Below are 21,736 nucleotides of genomic sequence, written 5' to 3'. Positions count from 1 at the left end.
AATACAGCCCTGTTGGACTGTGTGAAGCTTACCGTTCCATGGTGTGAATGGACACTGAAACAAGGAAAAACAAATGTGAGTAAAAGCTGCTTTTGTGAAAATCACACTTACTCTCCTGCTCATATACTCTCAAGCAGCAGTACCAAAATGTCAAATACAAAAAAAGGGAAATGTCAGTTGGCTTTAAATGGAAAACAAAGCTTTGGACATGCTACATTATTTTGGTGCAAGTATGTGAATGATCTGGATATGTTCATATTCATTATGAGAAGAACTTGGAACTTAGCTTTACCCTTTCATCAACTGGCATCGTCATGCAGTCTGTGCCAAATACAAAAAAAGAAACAGTGTCACACTGGAACAATCACATATAACTAAAATAAATATGTCAGGAGCCAGAACACTGAACCCAAGAGCAAGACCACAGAACTTAACATTAAAGACTTTATTAGTTCAGAGCAGTTCAAACAGGCAAGGGTCAGAGATTAGGCAGTTCAGAAACTAAAGTCCAGGCAAAGGTTCAGAAGACAGGAAAACGGGTACAACCACAAAAATCCAGAGAGTAGTTGATAATACAAGTGAAGGGTCAAAAACACACGGGCAGTCCAAACAAAAGCACAATCCAAAAACAAATACCAAAGCCAAACACCAAAGCCAAACAGAGTCCAAACACAACGGGTCAAATCAGAACAGAAGGATAAATCAAGAGGCGGAAGTCTAAGACAAAATGGGTCGTAACAGAAATCAATCAGAAATCAATGCTGGGGCAGATGGTCGGGACACATAACAATCTGGCAACAAATGACAGAAACAAAGGGGTTTAAATACACCACTAAACAAGCACAAAACGAGAAACAGGTGGAATCAATGACAGGAGACAGGAAGGAAGTATATATCAGGAGTGGGGAGATAGACACAGCACTAGATCTGACACACTTGACCTTTGCTGTAAAAAAAAACCTTGAAATAATTTCTGTCAACAATAATGTTTTCAAAGCAATGATCACTCAATGTCACTCAATCATATTGTATAACCAGGATGCTAATAATTTCCAGTTTGACCACATCGATTCGTAATACTGCTCTCAACAGAATCCTTCTGCACTAGTAAATCAGAAGTGTTAGTTTGCTAGTTAGCGACATTAGATAACAACAACTGAAGAATGCACACTACAGAACGGAATTGAAAGTAATTTGGCAACGATAATTGAAAATTGTTGAAAAAGCTGTGTTTAATGTTCTGGGTTATGGGGTTTTACAAAGAATTGGAAATGCAGTTTGTTCTGCGAATTTTACTTGTACTCACGTCTGGGTCCTGCTTGCATGAACACGTTAATGCTGGCCCAGATGACTGACTCCTGACGTCCTGGCATTGAGGAGAGTGAGTGACGAAGCCTCTTGATTCTGAGCAAAAAGAGGAAAACAAACTGAAACAATGCCTGGTAAGGTCAACAGACCAATCACGCCAGGGAACACCATATTGCAGAAATGTGATCAAAGACAGAGACAAAGTAAGCCTGTGGTTGAACTCACATGGTTTGGATGGAGCTGCAGTTCAACGGTCTCTACAAACGGGAAAAAATAACTTCATGAGAACACGGTTTCATTTTTCTATCACCATTTATTTTAATGGTCATACGTGATCTTTTTAAGGGCTGTATGTGGCCTTGTTTCCCTGCTGAGCCTGGGCACACTGAACATATGATGCTAATTTAAAATACATTTTATAAAAACATAAACGCTTACACACAAGAATAGTACCTGTTGGGACAACATTGCAAACTCCCTGAGGAATTCTCTCTGCTTCATGTCATTCGGTGATTCCATGAAGTGGTCAAACACTGCAGTGATGATGGCTTCTTTATCTGAAAGTGCAGGGTGGGGCGACACGACCAGCTCCGCTGTCTGTCGAGGGCTGAGAAGGTTCAGGGTCTCCAGCTGAGAGGAGTGCAGCAACGAGTCACCGATTTGGCACAATAAAGTCAAACTTAGTTAAATTGCATGTTTTACAAAGCATTTATCACGATGCTTGGCAGCAGAACCTGGCATAAAGCCCCCTAAAAGCAGGCCATGGGCAAGAGCAGCAAGGACAAGATGACAGTGGTTGCATGCTCATGCTCTTGCATGATGAGTGATGTCTTTCTAAAAGATTGTTTATGTGCATTTCATGACCTTAGAATTATAAGGTCCTAACTAACATTTCGACCAAAACTAGTTAGTGTTGTGAATACGTCAAAGGTACTAAATACTGTATATGTGTGAATCTTTACACACATAATGAAAATAATGTTTAAAAGTGTGAAAAGATTTAAAAGGTTGTACCTGCTTGTAGCCCATTCACTTTGGTATCTGTGAAGCTAAATACCTCAAAACCACTCATAACACAGATAATTCTATAATTCCACGATTTCCACAATGCAGCATCCACGAGACTACTCTGCTACTGCGATCATGCAAAGTACCATGGCTTACTGACACACATGAATGGAATTATGAATCAGTGCAACATACCGGTTGGAAGTTTGGATTTAGCATCAGGAGCTCCCGGAGAGGCACAAAGGCAGAATACGATTTGAAGTTCTTGTACAGCCAGGCCTCACTTCCATTAGTGCTGTCCACACAGGCAGGGTCTGAGGCAAGAATCCGCAAATAGACACTTTAACAGCACCACCATTTTGGAATGCTGAAGGTACAACATCACATGATGTTTTGAAAAAGATCTTTACCTGAGGTGTGATTTCGGGTCAGGAAGCGGAGGATGAAATGTTTGAGCACCATGCGCTGTTGCATGTCGTCCATGTGAGGAAACTGGTAGCCAAATTCATTCACCCTGGGAAAAAAGATTGCAGTTAGCGACAGACCTCCATGAAGTCATGAGAATGACACTGATTCACTGCAGCAATGTATGATGGGAAATGACTCAGCACTTACACGTGGTGGTAGGTCTCGCAGGTGAAGTTCTTGCTGCTGAGACAGGACAGAAACTCCACTGACACAGAGGACATGAGAGTCCGCAGTTTTGGATGGAACAGGTGGTGGATGACTGGTACGGTCTGTAGCTGTTCCACACTGAGTGTGTTGATTCTGAGTTCACCCACCACCTCCAGGACAGGCGGGCTCCTCAACTTGACAGACTGTGAAAGGTGAAAGCCGTTATTTTTGCCAGACTTTCGGGAGCACATCAGCCAAAGGCAAACTCACAGCACTGAGATGTTGTTACCCTGTTAGTGAGGATGGTGAGAGCTTCATTCAGGACTCCAGAGGCCTTGGTGAGGAAGAGCTTCCAGGTTTGCTTGGGGTAGACCATGCCGCCAGACACCTTACATGTTAGCAGGTCAGCTAGTTTTTCGCCAGTGAGTGAGGCCAACTGAAGGAAATAATATGAAGACCATGAAATTAATGTCATTTATCTAAACCTTGAATACAAAGCCTTGCATAGAAATCTCAGGAAAAAGGTTTACAAACTCATACCGATGAGCAAGCATATTCAGTGAGTGTAATATTGCAGAGCATTCCAGTCATCCCAGAGTTCAAGTCATCCTGTAGGCTCGAGCTGAATTCATTCAAGAACAAGCATGTCAGAAACAAAGCTTTATTTAATTATTATATCATCTGTCAAATAATTAATGCACACACAATGATTTTTGTATAAAGGATAGATTAAGAATGTTTTCCTTTAGTATTTGAATTGTACCCACTTGTGTACTCCAGAACAAATGCTGCTCTCTGTAAAAAGTCAGATAAATATATCAAAATAAACCTGGAATTCAAAAAGATGCATCAAACTGTGATAAACTGGGCTGACAGGTGTCATTAAGCCCAGATATATATTACATACAAAGTAATGTAAGAAAGTATTTTTTTTTTTTTTTAAGCATGTGGACGGTAGAGAAACTCTCTCAGTGCGTACGAATACAGCCCTGTTGGACTGTGTGAAGCTTACCGTTCCATGGTGTGAATGGACACTGAAACAAGGAAAAACAAATGTGAGTAAAAGCTGCTTTTGTGAAAATCACACTTACTCTCCTGCTCATATACTCTCAAGCAGCAGTACCAAAATGTCAAATACAAAAAATGGGAAATGTCAGTTGGCTTTAAATGGAAAACAAAGCTTTGGACATGCTACATTATTTTGGTGCAAGTATGTGAATGATCTGGATATGTTCATATTCATTATGAGAAGAACTTGGAACTTAGCATTACCCTTTCATCAACTGGCATCGTCATGCAGTCTGTGCCAAATACAAAAAAAGAAACAGTGTCACACTGGAACAATCACATATAACTAAAATAAATATGTCAGGAGCCAGAACACTGAACCCAAGAGCAAGACCACAGAACTTAACATTAAAGACTTTATTAGTTCAGAGCAGTTCAAACAGGCAAGGGTCAGAGATTAGGCAGTTCAGAAACTAAAGTCCAGGCAAAGGTTCAGAAGACAGGAAAACGGGTACAACCACGAAAATCCAGAGAGTAGTTGATAATGCAAGTGAAGGGTCAAAAACACACGGGCAGTCCAAACAAAAGCACAATCCAAAAACAAATACCAAAGCCAAACACCAAAGCCAAACAGAGTCCAAACACAACGGGTCAAATCAGAACAGAAGGATAAATCAAGAGGCGGAAGTCTAAGACAAAATGGGTCGTAACAGAAATCAATCATAAATCAATGCTGGGGCATATGGTCGGGACACATAACAATCTGGCAACAAAAGACAGAAACAAAGGGGTTTAAATACACCACTAAACAAGCACAAAACGAGAAACAGGTGGAATCAATGACAGGAGACAGGAAGGAAGTATATATCAGGAGTGGGGAGATAGACACAGCACTAGATCTGACACACTTGACCTTTGCTGTAAAAAAAACCCCCTGAAATAATTTCTGTCAACAATAATGTTTTCAAAGCAATGATCACTCAATGTCACTAAATCATATTGTATAACCAGGACGCTAATAATTTCCAGTTTGACCACATCGATTCGTAATACTGCTCTCAACAGAATCCTTCTGCACTAGTAAATCAGAAGTGTTAGTTTGCTAGTTAGCGACATTAGATAACAACAACTGAAAAATGCACACTACAGAACGGAATTGAAAGTAATTTGGCAACGATAATTGAAAATTGTTGAAAAAGCTGTGTTTAATGTTCTGGGTTATGGGGTTTTACAAAGAATTGGAAATGCAGTTTGTTCTGCGAATTTTACATGTACTCACGTCTGGGTCCTGCTTGCATGAACACGTTAATGCTGGCCCAGATGACTGGCTCCTGACGTCCTGGCATTGAGGACAGTGAGTGACGAAGCCTCTTGATTCTGAGCAAAAAGAGGAAAATGAACTGAAACAATGCCTGGTAAGGTCAACAGACCAATCACGCCAGGAAACACCATATTGCAGCAATGTGATCAAAGACAGAGACAAAGTAAGCCTGTGGTTGAACTCACATGGTTTGGATGGAGCTGCAGTTCAACGGTCTCTACAAACGGGAAAAAATAACTTCATGAGAACACGGTTTCATTTTTCTATCACCATTTATTTTAATGGTCATACGTGATCTTTTTAAGGGCTGTATGTGGCCTTGTTTCCCTGCTGAGCCTGGGCACACTGAACATATGATGCTAATTTAAAATACATTTTATAAAAACATAAAACGCTTACACACAAGAATATTACCTGTTGGGACAACATTGCAAACTCCCTGAGGAATTCTCTCTGCTTCATGTCATTCGGTGATTCCATGAAGTGGTCAAACACTGCAGTGATGATGGCTTCTTTATCTGAAAGTGCAGGGTGGGGCGACACGACCAGCTCCGCTGTCTGTCGAGGGCTGAGAAGGTTCAGGGTCTCCAGCTGAGAGGAGTGCAGCAACGAGTCACCGATTTGGCACAATAAAGTCAAACTTAGTTAAATTGCATGTTTTACAAAGCATTTATCACTATGCTTGGCAGCAGAACCTGGCATAAAGCCCCCTAAAAGCAAGCCATGGGCAAGAGCAGCAAGGACAAGATGACAGTGGTTGCATGCTAATGCTCTTGCATGATGAGTGATGTCTTTCTAAAAGATTGTTTATGTGCATTTCATGACCTTAGAATTATAAGGTTCTAACTGACATTTTTGACCAAAACTAGTTAGTGTTGTGGTACTAAATACTGTATATGTGTGAATCTTTACACACATAATGAAAATAATGTTTAAAAGTATGAAAATATTTAAAAGGTTGTACCTGCTTGTAGCCCATTCACTTTGGTATCTGTGAAGCTAGATACCTCAAAACCACTCATAACACAGATAATATAATTCCAAGATTTCCACAATGCAGCATCCACGAGACTACTCTGTTACTGCAATCATGCAAAGTACCATGGCTTACTGACACACATGAATGGAATTATGAATCAGTGCAACATACCGGTTGGAAGTTTGGATTTAGCATCAGGAGCTCCCGGAGAGGCACAAAGGCAGAATACGATTTGAAGTTCTTGTACAGCCAGGCCTCACTTCCATTAGTGCTGTCCACACAGGCAGGGTCTGAGGCAAGAATCCGCAAATAGACACTTTAACAGCGCCACCATTTTGGAATGCTGAAGGTACAACATCACATGATGTTTTGAAAAAGATCTTTACCTGAGGTGTGATTTCGGGTCAGGAAGGGGAGGATGAAATGTTTGAGCACCATGCGCTGTTGCATCTCGTCCATGTGAGGAAACTGGTAGCCGAATTCATTCACCCTGGGAAAAAAGACTGCAGTTAGTGACAGACCTCCAGGAAGTCATGAGAATGACACTGATTCACTGCAGCAATGTATGATGGGAAATGACTCAGCACTTACACGTGGTGGTAGGTCTCGCAGGTGAAGTTCTTGCTGCTGAGACAGGACAGAAACTCCACTGACACAGAGGACATGAGAGTCCGCAGTTTTGGATGGAACAGGTGGTGGATGACTGGTACGGTCTGTAGCTGTTCCACGCTGAGTGTGTTGATTCTGAGTTCACCCACCACCTCCAGGACGGGCAGGCTCCTCAACTTGACGGACTGTGAAAGGTGAAAGCCGTTATTTTTGCCAGACTTTCGGGAGCACATCAGCCAAAGGCAAACTCACAGCACTGAGATGTTGTTACCCTGTTAGTGAGGATGGTGAGAGCTTCATTCAGGACTCCAGACGCCTTGGTGAGGAAGAGCTTCCAGGTCTGCTTGGGGTAGACCATGCCACCAGATACCTTACATGTGAGCAGGTCAGCTAGTTTTTCGCCAGTGAGTGAGGCCAACTGAAGGAAATAATATGAAGACCATGAAATTAATGTCATTTATCTAAACCTTGAATACAAAGCCTTGCATAGAAATCTCAGAAAAAAAGGTTTACAAACTCATACCGATGAGCAAGCATATTCAGTGAGTGTAATATTGCAGAGCATTCCAGTCATCCCAGAGTCCAAGTAGTCCTGCAGCTTAGAGCTGTATTCATTTAAGAACAATCATGTTAGATAGATATAACATAGCTGTAAAGATAGATTTAGAATGTATTTCTTTTTCTTGAATATTTTAAAATACCCACTTGTGTACTCCAGAACAAATGCCGCTCTCTGTAAAAAGTCAGATAAATATATCAAAATAAAACCGGAATTTTAAAAGATGCATCAAACTGTGATAAACTGGGCTGACAGGTTTCATTAAGCCCAGCTATAAAGACATTACATACAAATTAATGTATGAAAGTATAATTCTTTGTTAAAAAATAAAGCATGTGCACTGTAGAGAAAGTGTGTCAGAATACAGCCCTGATTGAAGCTTACCATTACATGGTGTGGATGGACACTGAAACAAAGAAAAAGCAAATGTGAATAAAAGCTGCTTTTGTGAAAGTCACACTTACTCTCCTGCTCATATGTTCTCTCAAGCAGTAACAAAAAAATGTCAAACACAAAAAATTGCATTACCCTTTCATCAAATGGCATCATCATGCAGTCTGTACATAAAAAAAAATGAAACAGTGTCACACAGGAACAGTCATATATCGATAAAATAAATTCTTCACAGAAAGGGTATTTTATGAACACAATTTTTACATGGGTGGTTCTACACCGACATTTTCGAAAGCCATACGGAAATCATTGAGCCTGTCAAAGGGGAGAAAATTCCCACATGATATGAGTTCCTGTTTTTAAAATATGTAGTATCAAAACATGGCCATCTCTGAATCAGCCTCCTTTATATTCCATTAAGGGCAGCTATGACTTAATCTGTGAAATTTGAGATATTCTGAAGAAAAGAATGCTGGGTGGCATAATTTGAATTCATATTTCTGCTTTTTATGCAAAATAATGGAAGGAGCTCTTTGTTTTTGTTTCCCAGCTTGACTATATTAGTTTTTATTCATTTATTATTTTTACATGGACTGGGTTGATCCCTATCGAAGCGTATCCACATTAAGGCCTTGTGTGCTGCTGTTCAATTAGATATAAAGAAAATGGTGGTCTGTATTGGATGGGTCCTCAGTACTCCAATACTTGGTTTCGGTATCGCGAGTGAAAAGTGGTAACCCTTGTATATTAGCTCTGGAGAAAATACAATGGGCTTTAGGGGCAGGTCTCCAATGTCCTTGTAGGAATAAAGGATGCTTTGAAACATTATTCTGATTATAATTATGGTTATGCTGCAGTTTGGCAGATGCATTATTCAGGATGATTTATGGAACCTGTCATGCTTGAATGTAAAAAATATCTTATGAAATGTCATTGGGTCAGACATCTTACCAGATGTTGGAGTTGAAGTTGTGTTTACTGGAGGTGTCCGCTCAATGCCCAAACTGTCCAGATCGGACTGAGGCTGTCTCTGGATCCAGTGCTGTATGACAGTCACATGCTCAAAGGTCTTCAGGTCCTGCACATTACCTCCCAGTAGCTGACTTACCGCCGTCACATTGAGATCCTTAAAGTGGAAGAAGTATTCATGTTAGAAAAGCATCATATTGGTCTATGAGAATACCATGTTCTAGGGTTCATTTACTGTGTGTCGCATCACATTTCTCAACTTACCAAGAGTACGCTTGAGTTCAGGTTTATAAAGGTTTCTAAGTCCATGCTAACATTGGCTCTTGACAGTCTTAATATGTAATCTTTGGGTGCGCCTCCTGAACAGACACAAATGGAACACAAAGGAAATTAGAACTAGATGGCTACAAGCCAGTCATTAACAACCAAGCAATGCTACCACCTCGGTGGACAACTGTTTGTTCAACCTGTATGAGAGGAATGAAAATAGTGTTATAGCATGCAAATGAAAATGGCCAGCGAGCTACAGGTTGTTGACCATGACACTCACCTAGGTAAGACTGAATGAGCTGGTAAGTCATCAGTGATATGGGATCAGATTCATTAAAGGCCTGTTCAGCTATGAGGAACATTTCATCCTTGAACTCCACAGGACAAGCTGAAATAGTCAAGGAGTTGGCATTTCTGTAAATGTAAAAAAAGGAGCTAGTGTTAGCAGTGCTTTATCTCACACAGTTTAATGGTCCTTACTGTACCTTCATTTAGCATTCAGCTTACACTTTTGCTCAAGGAACTAACTGCAATGTCCCACCTGTAATACAAACCTACAGCCGTTACCCTCAATCAGATTGATCTTTACACAATATGACCCCATAGGTAAAACTCAGTAAGGGCTCGTAGTTTAAACTTTTATAAGTTCTGATCATTAAAACTTCATGAGGCTTCCTAGACTCAATAAGGCCTCACAGTAAAAGCTCAATAAGGGTTCATTAGAATCTCACTTCAGACTCTCAGGGGTGATGTTCCTCAGGACACTGTTGGGAAGGGGGCACAGATTAGGCCCGCCTATTGCATTCAGCTCTGCGGTCCCCAGGGTATTGGCAGGTGTTTCCAAGTATTTTAAGATGATGGCTTTGCTCTACAACAGAAAATGAAGAACAACAACTTTGATTGAAAGGTTCAATAGCTGAAAATAGGGCATCAGTGTAAATGTTTGGGAGTATTAATAAAAGAAATGTTAGATAAATGTGGATTACATGCCACCATGTGAAAAGTATATTAGATTGGAGGGAAAAATTGACAGAAATTTGATCGGCATTCACGCCCACTGGTCCTTATTTACATAAAATTACTATTTCAGAAATGTTTTGGAATATGTACTTTAAGACATGTTCATGCGGTTATGAAGACTAAATTGAGGAAAAGTCCATTTTGATTTCAACTCAAATCAAATCTGTCAATTAAATCCAATTCTCTTTAATACCCGAGAAAGTGAACCTTCCCTTTTAAATCCCCAGTCCTGTACAGAATATTCAGAAATTGCTGGTTAATAACAGGCAAAAACACTGGGGAAAAAAAACACAGATCATAACAGAATCCCCCCCCCTATGGGCGACACCCGGTGCCCCTCACGTCCAACTCAGGGTGTTTAACAGAAAGGTCATGGAGGTGACATAAGGCTTAACCCAGGAAACATGAAAAACTGGATGGAAGCGGCATAGGGGAGGCGGGAGGCAAAGTATGATGGCAGACGGGGTGTCAAGTTTGATGTTCTTTGAGCCAGGCCAGTAGGTGCAGTTGAAGTGGAACCTGTTAAAAAACAAGGTGGTTTCGGGGAATCACCTAGGGCCTCCCCAAAATTAGGAGGCTAACAGGTGACGTGATGGTCGGCCTGTAGCGTAGTGGTTAAGGTAAATGACTGGGACACGCAAGGTCGGTGGCTCTAATCCCGGTGTAGCCACGATAAGATCCGCACAGCCGTTGGGCCCTTGAGCAAGGCCCTTAACCCTGCATTGCTCCAGGGGAGGATTGTCTCCTGCTTTGTCTCCTGCTTAGTCTAATCAACTGTACGTCACTCTGGATAAGAGCATCTGCCAAATGCCAATAATGTAATGTAATGGTGGTAACTTCAACCAATGCAGCTCCCGTTAGAGTGTTAGTCCGAAAGGCTTGCCTCAGAGTAGACCTAGTCCAGCACAGTAGAGGCAGAGACATTACAGAATATGCATCTCCCTCCCTTGCGGTGAAAGCCTGGTTCGGCCGACTTGCTAGGGCTCAGGTTCGGGGTCTTCTCCCAAGGGCTGACGACTGGGATGTGGGACGGGTGTAGGTCAGGGGTAATTGGGTTCTCGGGCATGTCTCGAAGCTCGTTGCTCCCTTAAACGTGAGTCCCCTTGTATGGCTAGACCAATGAGTGCCTCCAGAATAGCAGGTAGTTCGCAGGTCGTCAACTTGTTCAACTGGACAGCCCGTTGTTGAAGGCTCCACCCCGCTGAGACAGCCAGGGTCCGGAACTCGATGGAGTAATACCGAAACAGAATGGTTACCCTGGCGGATGCGGAAGAGTTAACGCGTTGCAACAGGCCCGGAAACCGCAAGGTCGAAGATCCTCTTCATAGCCAAAGTGAAGAGGGTGTTCGGTTGTACTCAGTGGCGCCAAAATCCCGAATCCCGTCCCCCATTCTCATGCTCTGCCAGACAACAGGACGATGACGTAAGCGTCTCGGTTGGGACGACGGGTGGCTGCAGCTGAAATATCAGCAAACACTGAGACAGGAAGGATCCGCAGGCGTCAGGATCTCCATTGTAACGCTCAGCTGGGAGCAGACAGGGTTCTGGGTGGGCACAGACAGGCTCGGGAGCAGCAACAGGATGACAAAGGAAGTCCAATATATAGTAGAGGTCAAAGGCAGATGGTCCATAACGATAAGGCAGTCCAAACAGGCAGCCAAATCCAAGAGCACAAACCGGTGAATCAAAGTCATATTCGAACAGAGGAGAAATCCAAAAGGCGAAAGTCGAAAACAAAACGGGTCGATACCCAGGTAATCAGACAGGAAAAAACACTGGAAAGTATGGCGGAAGCACATGACAATCTGCCAAAAAACTAACAAAACAAGCAGGTTTAAATAGACGAGGGGAAAATAATAATTAGGTGTGCACAAAAACCAGGAAGTGAAAACAGGTGGAACAAATTAATGTGGAGGAATACAGTCTACGGAAAGCACAGAGGGAAATAACGCTGGGAACTTGGAGGGAAAAAAACTGATCATGACACTATCCATTCTATAATCCTGCCTGTGAAATTAAAGAAGCACACGTCAGGACAGAATTTGAGAGAGAGCCAGAAACTAAGTCGAGTTTGATCAGGACTGAATGCGCAGTGCTGTCTGCTTCATGGAACCTGTGTTCCTGCATTACCTTTTCAGGCTCCCACGCTCCATCTTCTGAGTTCATTAGAGCAGCCAGGTTGTCAATGGTGATGATGCTCCACTTGCTGATGTCATCCAGGGAGGCCATACGAGACACAGAACCCAGGAGTTGCAACTGCATATCTGAAAGGCCCGCTGGGAATGCCTGAGAGACAGGAAATAGCAGAACCGTGATTTACGTATGGCACATTTGAAAATATGTTTATGTATTAATGATGACAGCCCTGTGGAACTGACACAATAGTGATAGGTCATATTATTATTGTTATTATTATTATTGTTATTAGTACCTGCTTTGATTTGCTCAGAACAATTGTCTGCAATTCATCCTCATCCACCTTCTGAGCCAGAGCTGCAAAATTGTCCTTCACAACCTGCACGCTTAGACAGTGGCCGAACTGGATGGCATCGTAACCGAAGGGAAAAGAGTCATCGTTGATGGTGACCTGTGTGATGTTTCCAACTGTGCAATGATCTGAAGAAAGACAAACCAATGAAGTGTGAACATGGAAGGGCTTGTACATACTGTACCTAGTGCAATGGAGACATTTCAGAGGGATGACTTTCTTCTTAGGGCAAAGGTCCTAGTTTTAAATAAACAAAGGCTTATTTATGTTATGGGCTGTTAAAGATGACTAGTCAACCAAATGTGTCAGAGCAGACTGGTCACAGGAAGGTGACAGTAATGCAAATAACCACACATTACAACTTTGTTGTACGTCGCTCTGGATAAGAGCGTCTGCTAAATGCCACGTAATGTAATGTAATGTAATGTAGAACAGCATCACTGAACACTGCATCATAACTCTTAAGTGGATAGGCTACAGCAGTAGAAGTCTAATAAATACCTAATAAAGTGCTTGGTGAGTGTATCCAAGGCTCTTTACAGTTAATGCCTCTCATTCTTCCATTCACACACACCAACGCTGCCATACCAGGCACCAACCAGCGCATCAGGAGCAAGTGGGGGTTGGGAGTCTAGCTCAGGGACACTTCCACACACCCTCCGACTGCCAGAAGACCGCTCTTACCTCCTGAGCAATACCGCCTCCTATTTTTAAACAGAAGTAACAACTAAATTTTGTTCCAACCTACCAGCTCCTTGTATATTTTTGGAACAACGTAATTGTTTGAAAAGTCTTTTGAGCTTCTTCCTTTCCCGCCTGCTTCCTTTCTGTTTCCGGAGCTTTCTGAGGTATCTGCGTTTGACCCTCTGTAATGATGAGAAAAATACAATACAAGCTTCCCAGAGAAGAAAAGGAATTTCTTGCCAATAGAAACAATATTAAAATCAATGTGTGGGTGTGGCTATCTCGAATGAGAAAAAATGGCGCCACCTATTGCAGTTGCTCACAATTGTGTCCTCTTATTTTCAACTGAATAATTACTTTGGTATGAAAGGTCAACATGCACATGGACAAAACTAATCTATCATCTAATGATCCAGTCATGCAAATATGTACGCACCTTTCCAAGACGACACCAGAATGAGCTTCCTAGAAACACTGGGAGGGGTTCCAACTTTTGCAGAGTTTTAAAGTTCCATTTTGAAGGATTTCTGAAAGCAAACAATGAAATCATTTAAAAACATATTTTTATGCTTTAATAACTTTTTTTTGTTTTACTAATGTTACATTTTGGTTTTAGCCCGAGGGACTACGGATGAAAATACACTAACATATAACATATTGTCCATAAAATATAGTGCATAGCATATGAACACTGTGTTCGGCAATGTGCACTGTCTGCACAATAAATGGCATAAATAAAAATATAATTGAACCTGCAAGCAGGGTTTAGGGGCCCAAGCAGTCCAGCAAGGCAGGGTCGCCGTGAAAACTTGATCAGATCATGTTAAAAGGGTAGCTGTAAGCTTTAGGTTTTATGTCAATAAAATATGAGCTCACGCCCTGTTTAGGTCATTGGCTGTGATGGATGAATGTTTTTTGTTAATCAAAAATGCATCAGAGACATTTGTGAGGGTTGGTCTGAAGATGATCTGTGCCAAGTTTGGTGAAGATTGGACAAAATATGTTGGCGTTGAAATGTTTTTAAACATTTTGATCAAGTTCAATGGCAACATCAATTAAGTTCAAATAACAGTTTGTCAGGTCTCAGCTTTGGGATTTACCAAAGAATCAGCATACATTAGAATCAGTTTTTCTAAGCGAAATACATTAACAGTAATAAGCAGACATATTTTTGCTTATTGCAGTGCTTCCTAGTGGGAAAATGACACCGGATGTGTGTCATAATGTGTGTCATAGCCTCAAGAAGGAGTCGTGAGTCCATATACCAAGTTTTGTATCAATACATGAAAGCGTTGCTGAGATTCCTGTTTGACGGCTTCGCTGCTAATTTTGATTGGCTATACCTCGGCTTGGTCCGAAGATCAAGAAGATTTGGTGAATACTGGCCAAACTTTGTGGCCCCAGTGGCCAAATAACAGAAATTCTTTCTTGCTTCTTCAAAATGAGGGTCCGAGTCGATTTACCAAGTTTGGTTTTGATACAGCAAAGCATTCCTGAGTTCGGACACCACTTTCTGTTTGGCGACATTGCTGACATTTTTGATTGACTGTAATGGACAAACACTTTTGTCTTTGACTTGGGATCTCCCAAGATACAACCAACCACACACAATAATTACTTTAAGGCAAACACATTACCATTATCTGGAAAAATATGTCTTGACATATTGTGGTGCCCTGCAGTGGTCAAATGATTCTATGGTATCAAACTGAGCCAATGTACCCAGTTTGGTGTCGATTCATAAAAGCGTTGCTGAAATATGAGCTCACTTTGTTAGGTGAATTTGCCGCCGATTTCAATTTGCTGTGACGGACAAGCGCTTTCAAAAATCTAAAATCCATCTGATATCTTTTGTGAGGCTCAGTATGCACATCATCTGTGCCGAGTTTGGTGAAGATTGGATACAATTTGTGGCCTGTGAACATGTTCTTAACTTTTTCAGAAAATCCAATATGGCGGATTTTGTGCAAATTCAATTAGTGAGTTTGATCCAAGGAATTTAATGGTACCTCAATTGTAAAAATCACGATTACTCCTCAACTTACATCCATAAACGTAACTCCAACTTTGACCCGTTGGTAGGGCTAGAGTGCTCGAGGTGTAGACATTAATCTCGGTGAAAAGAATCATGGGACTGTCTCCAATCACTGTGCCAAATTAAAAAACTTTGTAGGGGCTGCCATAGACATCATAGCCAGAAGAAAAAGATGATGATGAACAGTAAGAAAAGGTAGAAACTGATATTTAGACTATTTTAATCCAAAGGATTTTAAAAAAGGTTTATTTTTTAAATCCTGAAAACAAAGTTACAATACTGCCTCCTACAGGTGTTCATTTAGATATTGTGGGATTGTTGGACAGGCAGTCTATCAGAGAGGACAGAACAGACAGGGTCTCCAGTATAGAGGTTAGGTACCACCTTCTGGTCTTCTGTTTGACTCAAATGCACCATACCAGATCAATGAAGCACAGAAATCCTAAATAAATCCAAAACATTTACGTATTTGACCCAGGTCCGAGTTCAGCCCTTATGTCCCTCTGTTAGACTGTTTTCTTTACCTACCCATAAATGGGGGTACCACGGAGAAGAACTTTTTCCATTGCATCGAGCTGCTTGTCTGAGAACTCCTTGCAGTTTTTAAGTTTCTCCAGTATCAGTGGGTCAGAGTCACTGATGTGAGACTCATCCAGTGTGCAGCACATGTTTCCCAGAACCTCCACAGTCTCCTTGTTCAGGTTTGTTCCTGTTACACCCTGGAATAAATAAAATGCATAGATTAATGAATGTAAACGGGCCGGAGGGCGGCACCTGTTCTGGATTTCATGTCCTTTTATCATCCCATATTGTACAACAGGGTAAGTGGACTCTTTAGTACAAAGAAACATTTATTTGTTGTCTACCTACAAAGTGGTGGCAGTACCTACCACTGGATTTAATCAATTTTGAAGAATCGATTAAAATTAATTTAACAGTTCACCAGTGCTACTCACCAGGCAGCTTTTGGCATTGCTCAGTAACTCTGCTTTCTTCCCACTCAAAGCGTCAGACAGAACATCAAAGTCTGCTTCTCCGGTTTGTATGAAGTACGCCTTGCATGTTGCCTGCTGCACGGTGGAGTAGCTACAGGAGCACATGGGCACAGAAACCTTAAGGACATGCAGGAGTATAGTATGCAGGATAAGAACATGCAGGAAGAGAGTATTCAGGAGGTGAGTATGCTGGAAAAGAGCATGCAGGGTAACATGAAGAAGATGAATCCTTCATTAAGATTTGAAGCACAAAAGCTATTTCTGAAGTTGACTTCGAAAATTTGGCTTAGGTTTAAAGGTTGGGTGAGATTAGTAAAAATAATCTGTCTTTCCAAAGTTGCCCTCGATCAGCTTCCATTGGGACAGATAAGTTTGCCCTGGCCATTCACTGGAGAACTGGAAGTAGGAAGAATTTGGTCCCTCTTGTGTTAGAGTGTTATGTGCGTTTGTTAAGTCCACTTGTATTATAAAGTATGAAGTTTTCGGATCTAACCTGCGTCTCTCCTCTGGTGTCCAGTAATTATTTATTTGAAGGCCCATATTTCTAGAGCCTCAAGTCCATGGTGAAGGAAAAGAGCCACCAGGTGTGGGTCTAATGTTATATGCTGTATGTATTTGTGTACATCTAATTGCATTCCCTGTCTCTCCTACATATTCATGTAACAGTGGACATACGGTATATGCAATTTTTTTAATCGAATGTTAGGTTTAGAAAGTTAGGCTAAGGTTAGAAAGTTGGGCTAGCATTAGAAAGTTGTGTTAGGGTTAGAAAGTTGGGTTTGGTTTAACATTAGAAAGATAACTCACTCTAGGTACAACAGCATGTCGGAAGGTAATTCTGTGAAATTCTGTGGCCTTTCACTCTTGATGATATTGCTCATGCAGGTTAACTGTCGAAAAGAAATAGCACATTATACTTTAATCCATCTCTTGCCACGCTATGAATTTCTAGTATTTTTATCCTCGGTTTGAGCATTTCAGCATTACCTGGGGTTCGCGCAGAACCACCTTTCTTTGGTTCCTTCTCCTCCTGCAAGCTCTGATGAGATTTCTGACTTTTGTTTTTTTAAAACGGCGAATCCTTGTGCACGAGAATCCCTGGAGCATCTCTGTTGAAAGGCTACAATAAAAATGAGAAAGTCGCATGGTTACATACACACGGTATGTCAATATGTGCTCACACACACACACACACACACACACACACAAAAGTCTATTTTTCTCACTTATTTTTCATACATTCCATCACATTCTTGTCTTCTTGTAATATAATCAGTTTCCATAGTTCAACGCATTGAAACAAGTAAAAATATTGTTTTAGGGTGCAGGCATCCAAATTCTGAATAACTCAATATCATGTGAGCTATAAAAGTACCAATTCAACACATTTTTGAGCAAATATTAAGAACTTAATCCAGGGTGTTCACATTTTTGTCTGTCAAGGTCACCTATGCTTACTCAAAAGGTGAAGAGACAGCCATCTGTCATTGCAATAAAAAGAGTGGAAAAGCTATGGATATTATAGAAAATTCAAAGGTATTACTACTCACTCATCAGCATCACTGGTTCCTTCAGCAACTATATCAAAAAGCAGAGCCGCCTGCAAATAAAATTCATGAAATTAAAGACCAACTTCTCGGTAAAGTGTGTAAAGTCCACTTGGCATGTTAGTCACTTGGTAATTATGTTAAAGTTCAATTAAATTAGCAAGAATGACAATCCTTATTCCACAACAGGATAAAAGTCCAAAAATATCTTTTCCATGGAGTGCTTCTTTAACATGGGTGGGGGAAGGTGCTGTGTGGCTTATCCTGTTAAAGCACTGTTGCAGTGTGTGGATGGGTGCCACACTCTGGAATATGGTAGTTTATTGTGCCCCCAGTGGCCATGTTGATTCAATACCAGCATAAAACAATAACATTAACCTTAAAGTAAAACTTTTATTGCTTAATGATTCAAGGAGCAGTACGAAACCCATATACAACTGTAAAGATTAGACTCTTTGTACTTTTGATGTAAAAAAAGACCCTGTGATTTTCACAAAAGCCACATCAGACATAACAAAAGTAAATATAGCTGCAAGCAGCAATCCCAAGGGCCAAGCAGCAAGGCCAACACACCATTGCAACATTGGAGCTACCCTCTACCATTGTGCAAAGTTTCATAAAAAATGACAAATTGGTTATAGGTGCTGCCATAGACTCACATTGCTTGAAAATGCTGCCACTTTTAAACATTTTGCCTTGCGATGACGCCAACACCAGGGGCCATTAAGAGCAAAATCTAATGATTGTAGGGGCAAGAGTTCAAACGGGGCCTGTTCAAAGTTAGCCATTTCAATTGATTGCTATTGCCCAACCAATGTAAAATTAATGTCATGGCTTTTTGCCATTACTCTCTACCATTATGCTAAATTTCAGAAAACACCAGGGTGCCTTCACATGTTTAGTGCTTGGCCCCCTCGAAACAAAACCGTACTTTCTGGAACAGAACAAGGCCGGAAACTCACCAAAAAAACTCACTCACCAAAATTGATATTTTCTAATCCAAAAACTCAGAGTCAAATCACTGATAATCTTACTACACTGGCATCGTAAATAAATACATAATTATTTTTCATTCTACAGGAATAGCCCATACATTACTTTCCATGTGTTTTCAGGAGAACCTGAAAATCTGCATTTCAGTTTTATTAAATACAATTTGATATTGGTGGAAATATCATAGCATGTTACAGTAACCTTATAGTTTCCTATTAATCAATCTCATATCCACAGCCTTCAAACATAGTTTACAGCATCCTTCGAGCTGAAATAGTTCATTTGCTTATGTATTGCATACCAAGCTAATTGTAGATAGCTTTTTTGGTTTCATCCAGTGTCAGATGAACATGTAATTACTACAGAATAAAGACAATATAAAATGATTTTTAAGACCTTCTAAGATTAGATGTTGCCTCTATCTTTACTGAAGGATCACGTGACTTTTTTCAGGCCCCATGGTCTGGTATCTGTTAAAGCATTGTATCAGTGTGTGGATGGGCCCCATGGTCTGGTATCTGGTAAAGTACTGTATCAGTGTGTGGATGGGCCCCATGGTCTGGTATCTGGTAAAGTACTGTATCAGTGTGTGGATGGGCCCCATGGTCTGGTATCTGTTAAAGCATTGTATCAGTGTGTGGATGGGCCCCATGGTCTGGTATCTGGTAAAGTACTGTATCAGTGTGTGGATGGGCCCCATGGTCTGGTATCTGTTAAAGCATTGTATCAGTGTGTGGATGGGCCCCATGGTCTGGTATCTGGTAAAGTACTGTATCAGTGTGTGGATGGGCCCCATGGTCTGGTATCTGTTAAAGCACTCCACAGGATGAAGACACACAGTTGGCTCCAGCACTGCTCATGGATGGGAGGGTTTCAAGCGTTAACAGCTGTGAATAATGCCGCTTTCCTAAGAATCAGGAGATGTGTAAAAATGTAATAGGTTTGCGATGCTGTACCTGCTCAGGTTTCCATTTTTTCTTATTTATCTTCTGCACCACAGCTGGATCCATATTTTCAGAAAAGATCAGCAGATTTCCAGGGATTTCTGAGGCTAGGTCATCAGGGACGTTGTTTAACAGTATCTGGGGTGTAGAATCCACTTCGATAATCTTTGGAAAGAAGAATGGGAAAGAGAGAACGGGGTTATCTCTTGTCCACTGTAGTTATTAAACTGCTTGATTTTTAATGAGACTAATGATCTCAGGAAAATGACAAAAGATAATTCATTATTTGTGTAAGAAACCCATACTAAACGCTAAATGCATGCTAATAAAAAAAAAAAAAATGCATGAAATTAAAAAAACCCATTTTGTATTGTATTATTTCCAGAGAAGTTATACAGAGCGTGACAGTGGACATTTTATTTCCACAAACATCTTTTCTGAATTTGCTCTTTGGTCCAATCAAAATCGATGTACATACAAGCCTCATACAACAAAAAAAATGTTTATCAATACAAATATACAGTAGGCCTAAAGATAATTTAACAACATTAACTCATCGGAATTAGCTTTACATTTTTATTCACACATAGTACCTTATATATCCTGGCTTCAGCTTACGATAATAGCCGTGTTCGGAACACATAATTCATTTTGTTTAACAATAAAAGTGTTTGATAATGATGATTGATCGCTCAGCCAATCCCAACACTTAATAGTGGCATATTTACTGTTTTGGATTACATGGCTATTCGAGCCTCTGGGAGAAACCTCACTGATATGTTTGCGGAGAGGCATGGATGGCTGATGTATGCGCATGACTCTGAAGTCACCATGCCGTTTATGGCACCACTTCAGTGTTTCCTTATTGTAATCAACACGAACACTGCATACACAGTATACGAACAGTTGCTTCTCATAGTCTGACACACCTGGGATATTTTATTTTATGAATCCTAGATTAGAATTTTGTAGACACCTTTCTTAAGGACCACTATAAGAATCATTTAAGAACAGTTTTGTGAATGATGCTCAATGTTTCAGCCAATCACTGGGAAGTGATTTAAAGGCAATGTAGCACTTTCTTAGCATACCTTTTGGACGAATTTCTCCCGCACAATTACAGGAGCACTCAGAAGTTTGTTAACAAAAACTGGATTGGAAGCGGTTTGCTGAGCTACAGTGGGGGAGATTTTTGAAATGGCTGAAAAGGGAACGCCTTGTATTAGAGAGCCCAGGCTTTCCAGATTTTCCTGATTGTCAACCTGTGGAAGGAAAGCATATTTTTGAAGAAAAACTACGGAAATTACAAATGCACTGACATAAACTAGTACTTAATGACAAAAATAATACAACATTTGCGGTTATTAGGAGTATAGTAATGATTATGTAATTCAAAATGTGTGCCTGTGTCTGTGTGTGTGTGTGTCCACTGCTTGACCCAATCATATACTTGTTTCATCTTTGTAAATAAAGGGAGACATTATTTTTCTAGAATTAGCATCTTCTAAATATTTTTCCTTCAATTCACATAGTGAATTGCCTATTTTCCATGTTCAGCTCAAAAATGACTTTGCTGTTGTACAGACAGGATGCGATGTGTAAAAACGGACCTGGAAGTTTTGTCCAAGGATCGCTGCTATGATGCTATTGGACTGGGCCTGGTTCCAGCCTGAAACTTTGCCCAGGTTCTTAAGGGACCCGATGATGACGCTTGGAGGAGCTCCACTGATCTGGCCTGGACTCAAACCTGTCACCTGGTTTCCCAGGGCAGTGATCAGTCCAGGACTGAGTGTTTTAATATTCCCAGCCAGCACTGCCGGAATCTGAAATAATGAAAACAACACTCGTCAAAAAAACAACCAGTGACAGGACCAATTATTCAACTACTCAACAATTCCACCTATCAAGAAAGCAATCAACTAATCAGGGAATCAGTAAACCACTCAACCAGAAAACAAAAAACAACCAATTCACTTGTCCATCAATCAGCC

At 40.9% G+C, this 21,736-nt stretch overlaps 1 protein-coding gene across 1 annotated transcript in view; it reads right to left on the bottom strand.

Moving 5' to 3' along the window:
• Positions 1–21,736, bottom strand: part of LOC133114198 (uncharacterized) — a 117,337-nt gene that overhangs the window by 76,012 nt on the left and 19,589 nt on the right. Inside the window, exons 35-73 of the mRNA XM_061223366.1 lie at positions 21,356–21,568; positions 20,837–21,007; positions 19,758–19,910; positions 17,812–17,861; positions 17,249–17,381; positions 17,069–17,151; positions 16,223–16,352; positions 15,795–15,985; positions 13,668–13,758; positions 13,296–13,413; positions 12,491–12,675; positions 12,190–12,345; positions 9,771–9,907; positions 9,320–9,453; positions 9,034–9,128; positions 8,752–8,926; positions 7,936–7,964; positions 7,792–7,813; positions 7,554–7,581; positions 7,372–7,453; positions 7,120–7,266; positions 6,831–7,033; positions 6,626–6,729; positions 6,411–6,529; positions 5,675–5,851; positions 5,446–5,477; positions 5,219–5,316; positions 4,204–4,232; positions 3,944–3,965; positions 3,699–3,726; positions 3,472–3,553; positions 3,221–3,367; positions 2,932–3,134; positions 2,727–2,830; positions 2,512–2,630; positions 1,762–1,938; positions 1,534–1,565; positions 1,307–1,404; positions 33–54 (exon numbers count right to left, since the gene is read on the bottom strand). Coding sequence (XP_061079350.1) covers positions 33–54; positions 1,307–1,404; positions 1,534–1,565; positions 1,762–1,938; positions 2,512–2,630; positions 2,727–2,830; positions 2,932–3,134; positions 3,221–3,367; positions 3,472–3,553; positions 3,699–3,726; positions 3,944–3,965; positions 4,204–4,232; positions 5,219–5,316; positions 5,446–5,477; positions 5,675–5,851; positions 6,411–6,529; positions 6,626–6,729; positions 6,831–7,033; positions 7,120–7,266; positions 7,372–7,453; positions 7,554–7,581; positions 7,792–7,813; positions 7,936–7,964; positions 8,752–8,926; positions 9,034–9,128; positions 9,320–9,453; positions 9,771–9,907; positions 12,190–12,345; positions 12,491–12,675; positions 13,296–13,413; positions 13,668–13,758; positions 15,795–15,985; positions 16,223–16,352; positions 17,069–17,151; positions 17,249–17,381; positions 17,812–17,861; positions 19,758–19,910; positions 20,837–21,007; positions 21,356–21,568 — 4,319 coding nt within the window. The remainder of the gene's footprint in view (positions 1–32; positions 55–1,306; positions 1,405–1,533; positions 1,566–1,761; positions 1,939–2,511; positions 2,631–2,726; positions 2,831–2,931; positions 3,135–3,220; positions 3,368–3,471; positions 3,554–3,698; positions 3,727–3,943; positions 3,966–4,203; positions 4,233–5,218; positions 5,317–5,445; positions 5,478–5,674; positions 5,852–6,410; positions 6,530–6,625; positions 6,730–6,830; positions 7,034–7,119; positions 7,267–7,371; positions 7,454–7,553; positions 7,582–7,791; positions 7,814–7,935; positions 7,965–8,751; positions 8,927–9,033; positions 9,129–9,319; positions 9,454–9,770; positions 9,908–12,189; positions 12,346–12,490; positions 12,676–13,295; positions 13,414–13,667; positions 13,759–15,794; positions 15,986–16,222; positions 16,353–17,068; positions 17,152–17,248; positions 17,382–17,811; positions 17,862–19,757; positions 19,911–20,836; positions 21,008–21,355; positions 21,569–21,736) is intronic.

This window comes from Conger conger, chromosome 16 (genome assembly GCF_963514075.1).
Source record: "Conger conger chromosome 16, fConCon1.1, whole genome shotgun sequence".
In the NCBI taxonomy this organism is placed as follows: domain Eukaryota; kingdom Metazoa; phylum Chordata; class Actinopteri; order Anguilliformes; family Congridae; genus Conger; species Conger conger.
The sequence above is the reverse complement of the archived record's forward strand: the minus strand, read 5'-3'. Positions and strand labels throughout refer to the sequence as shown.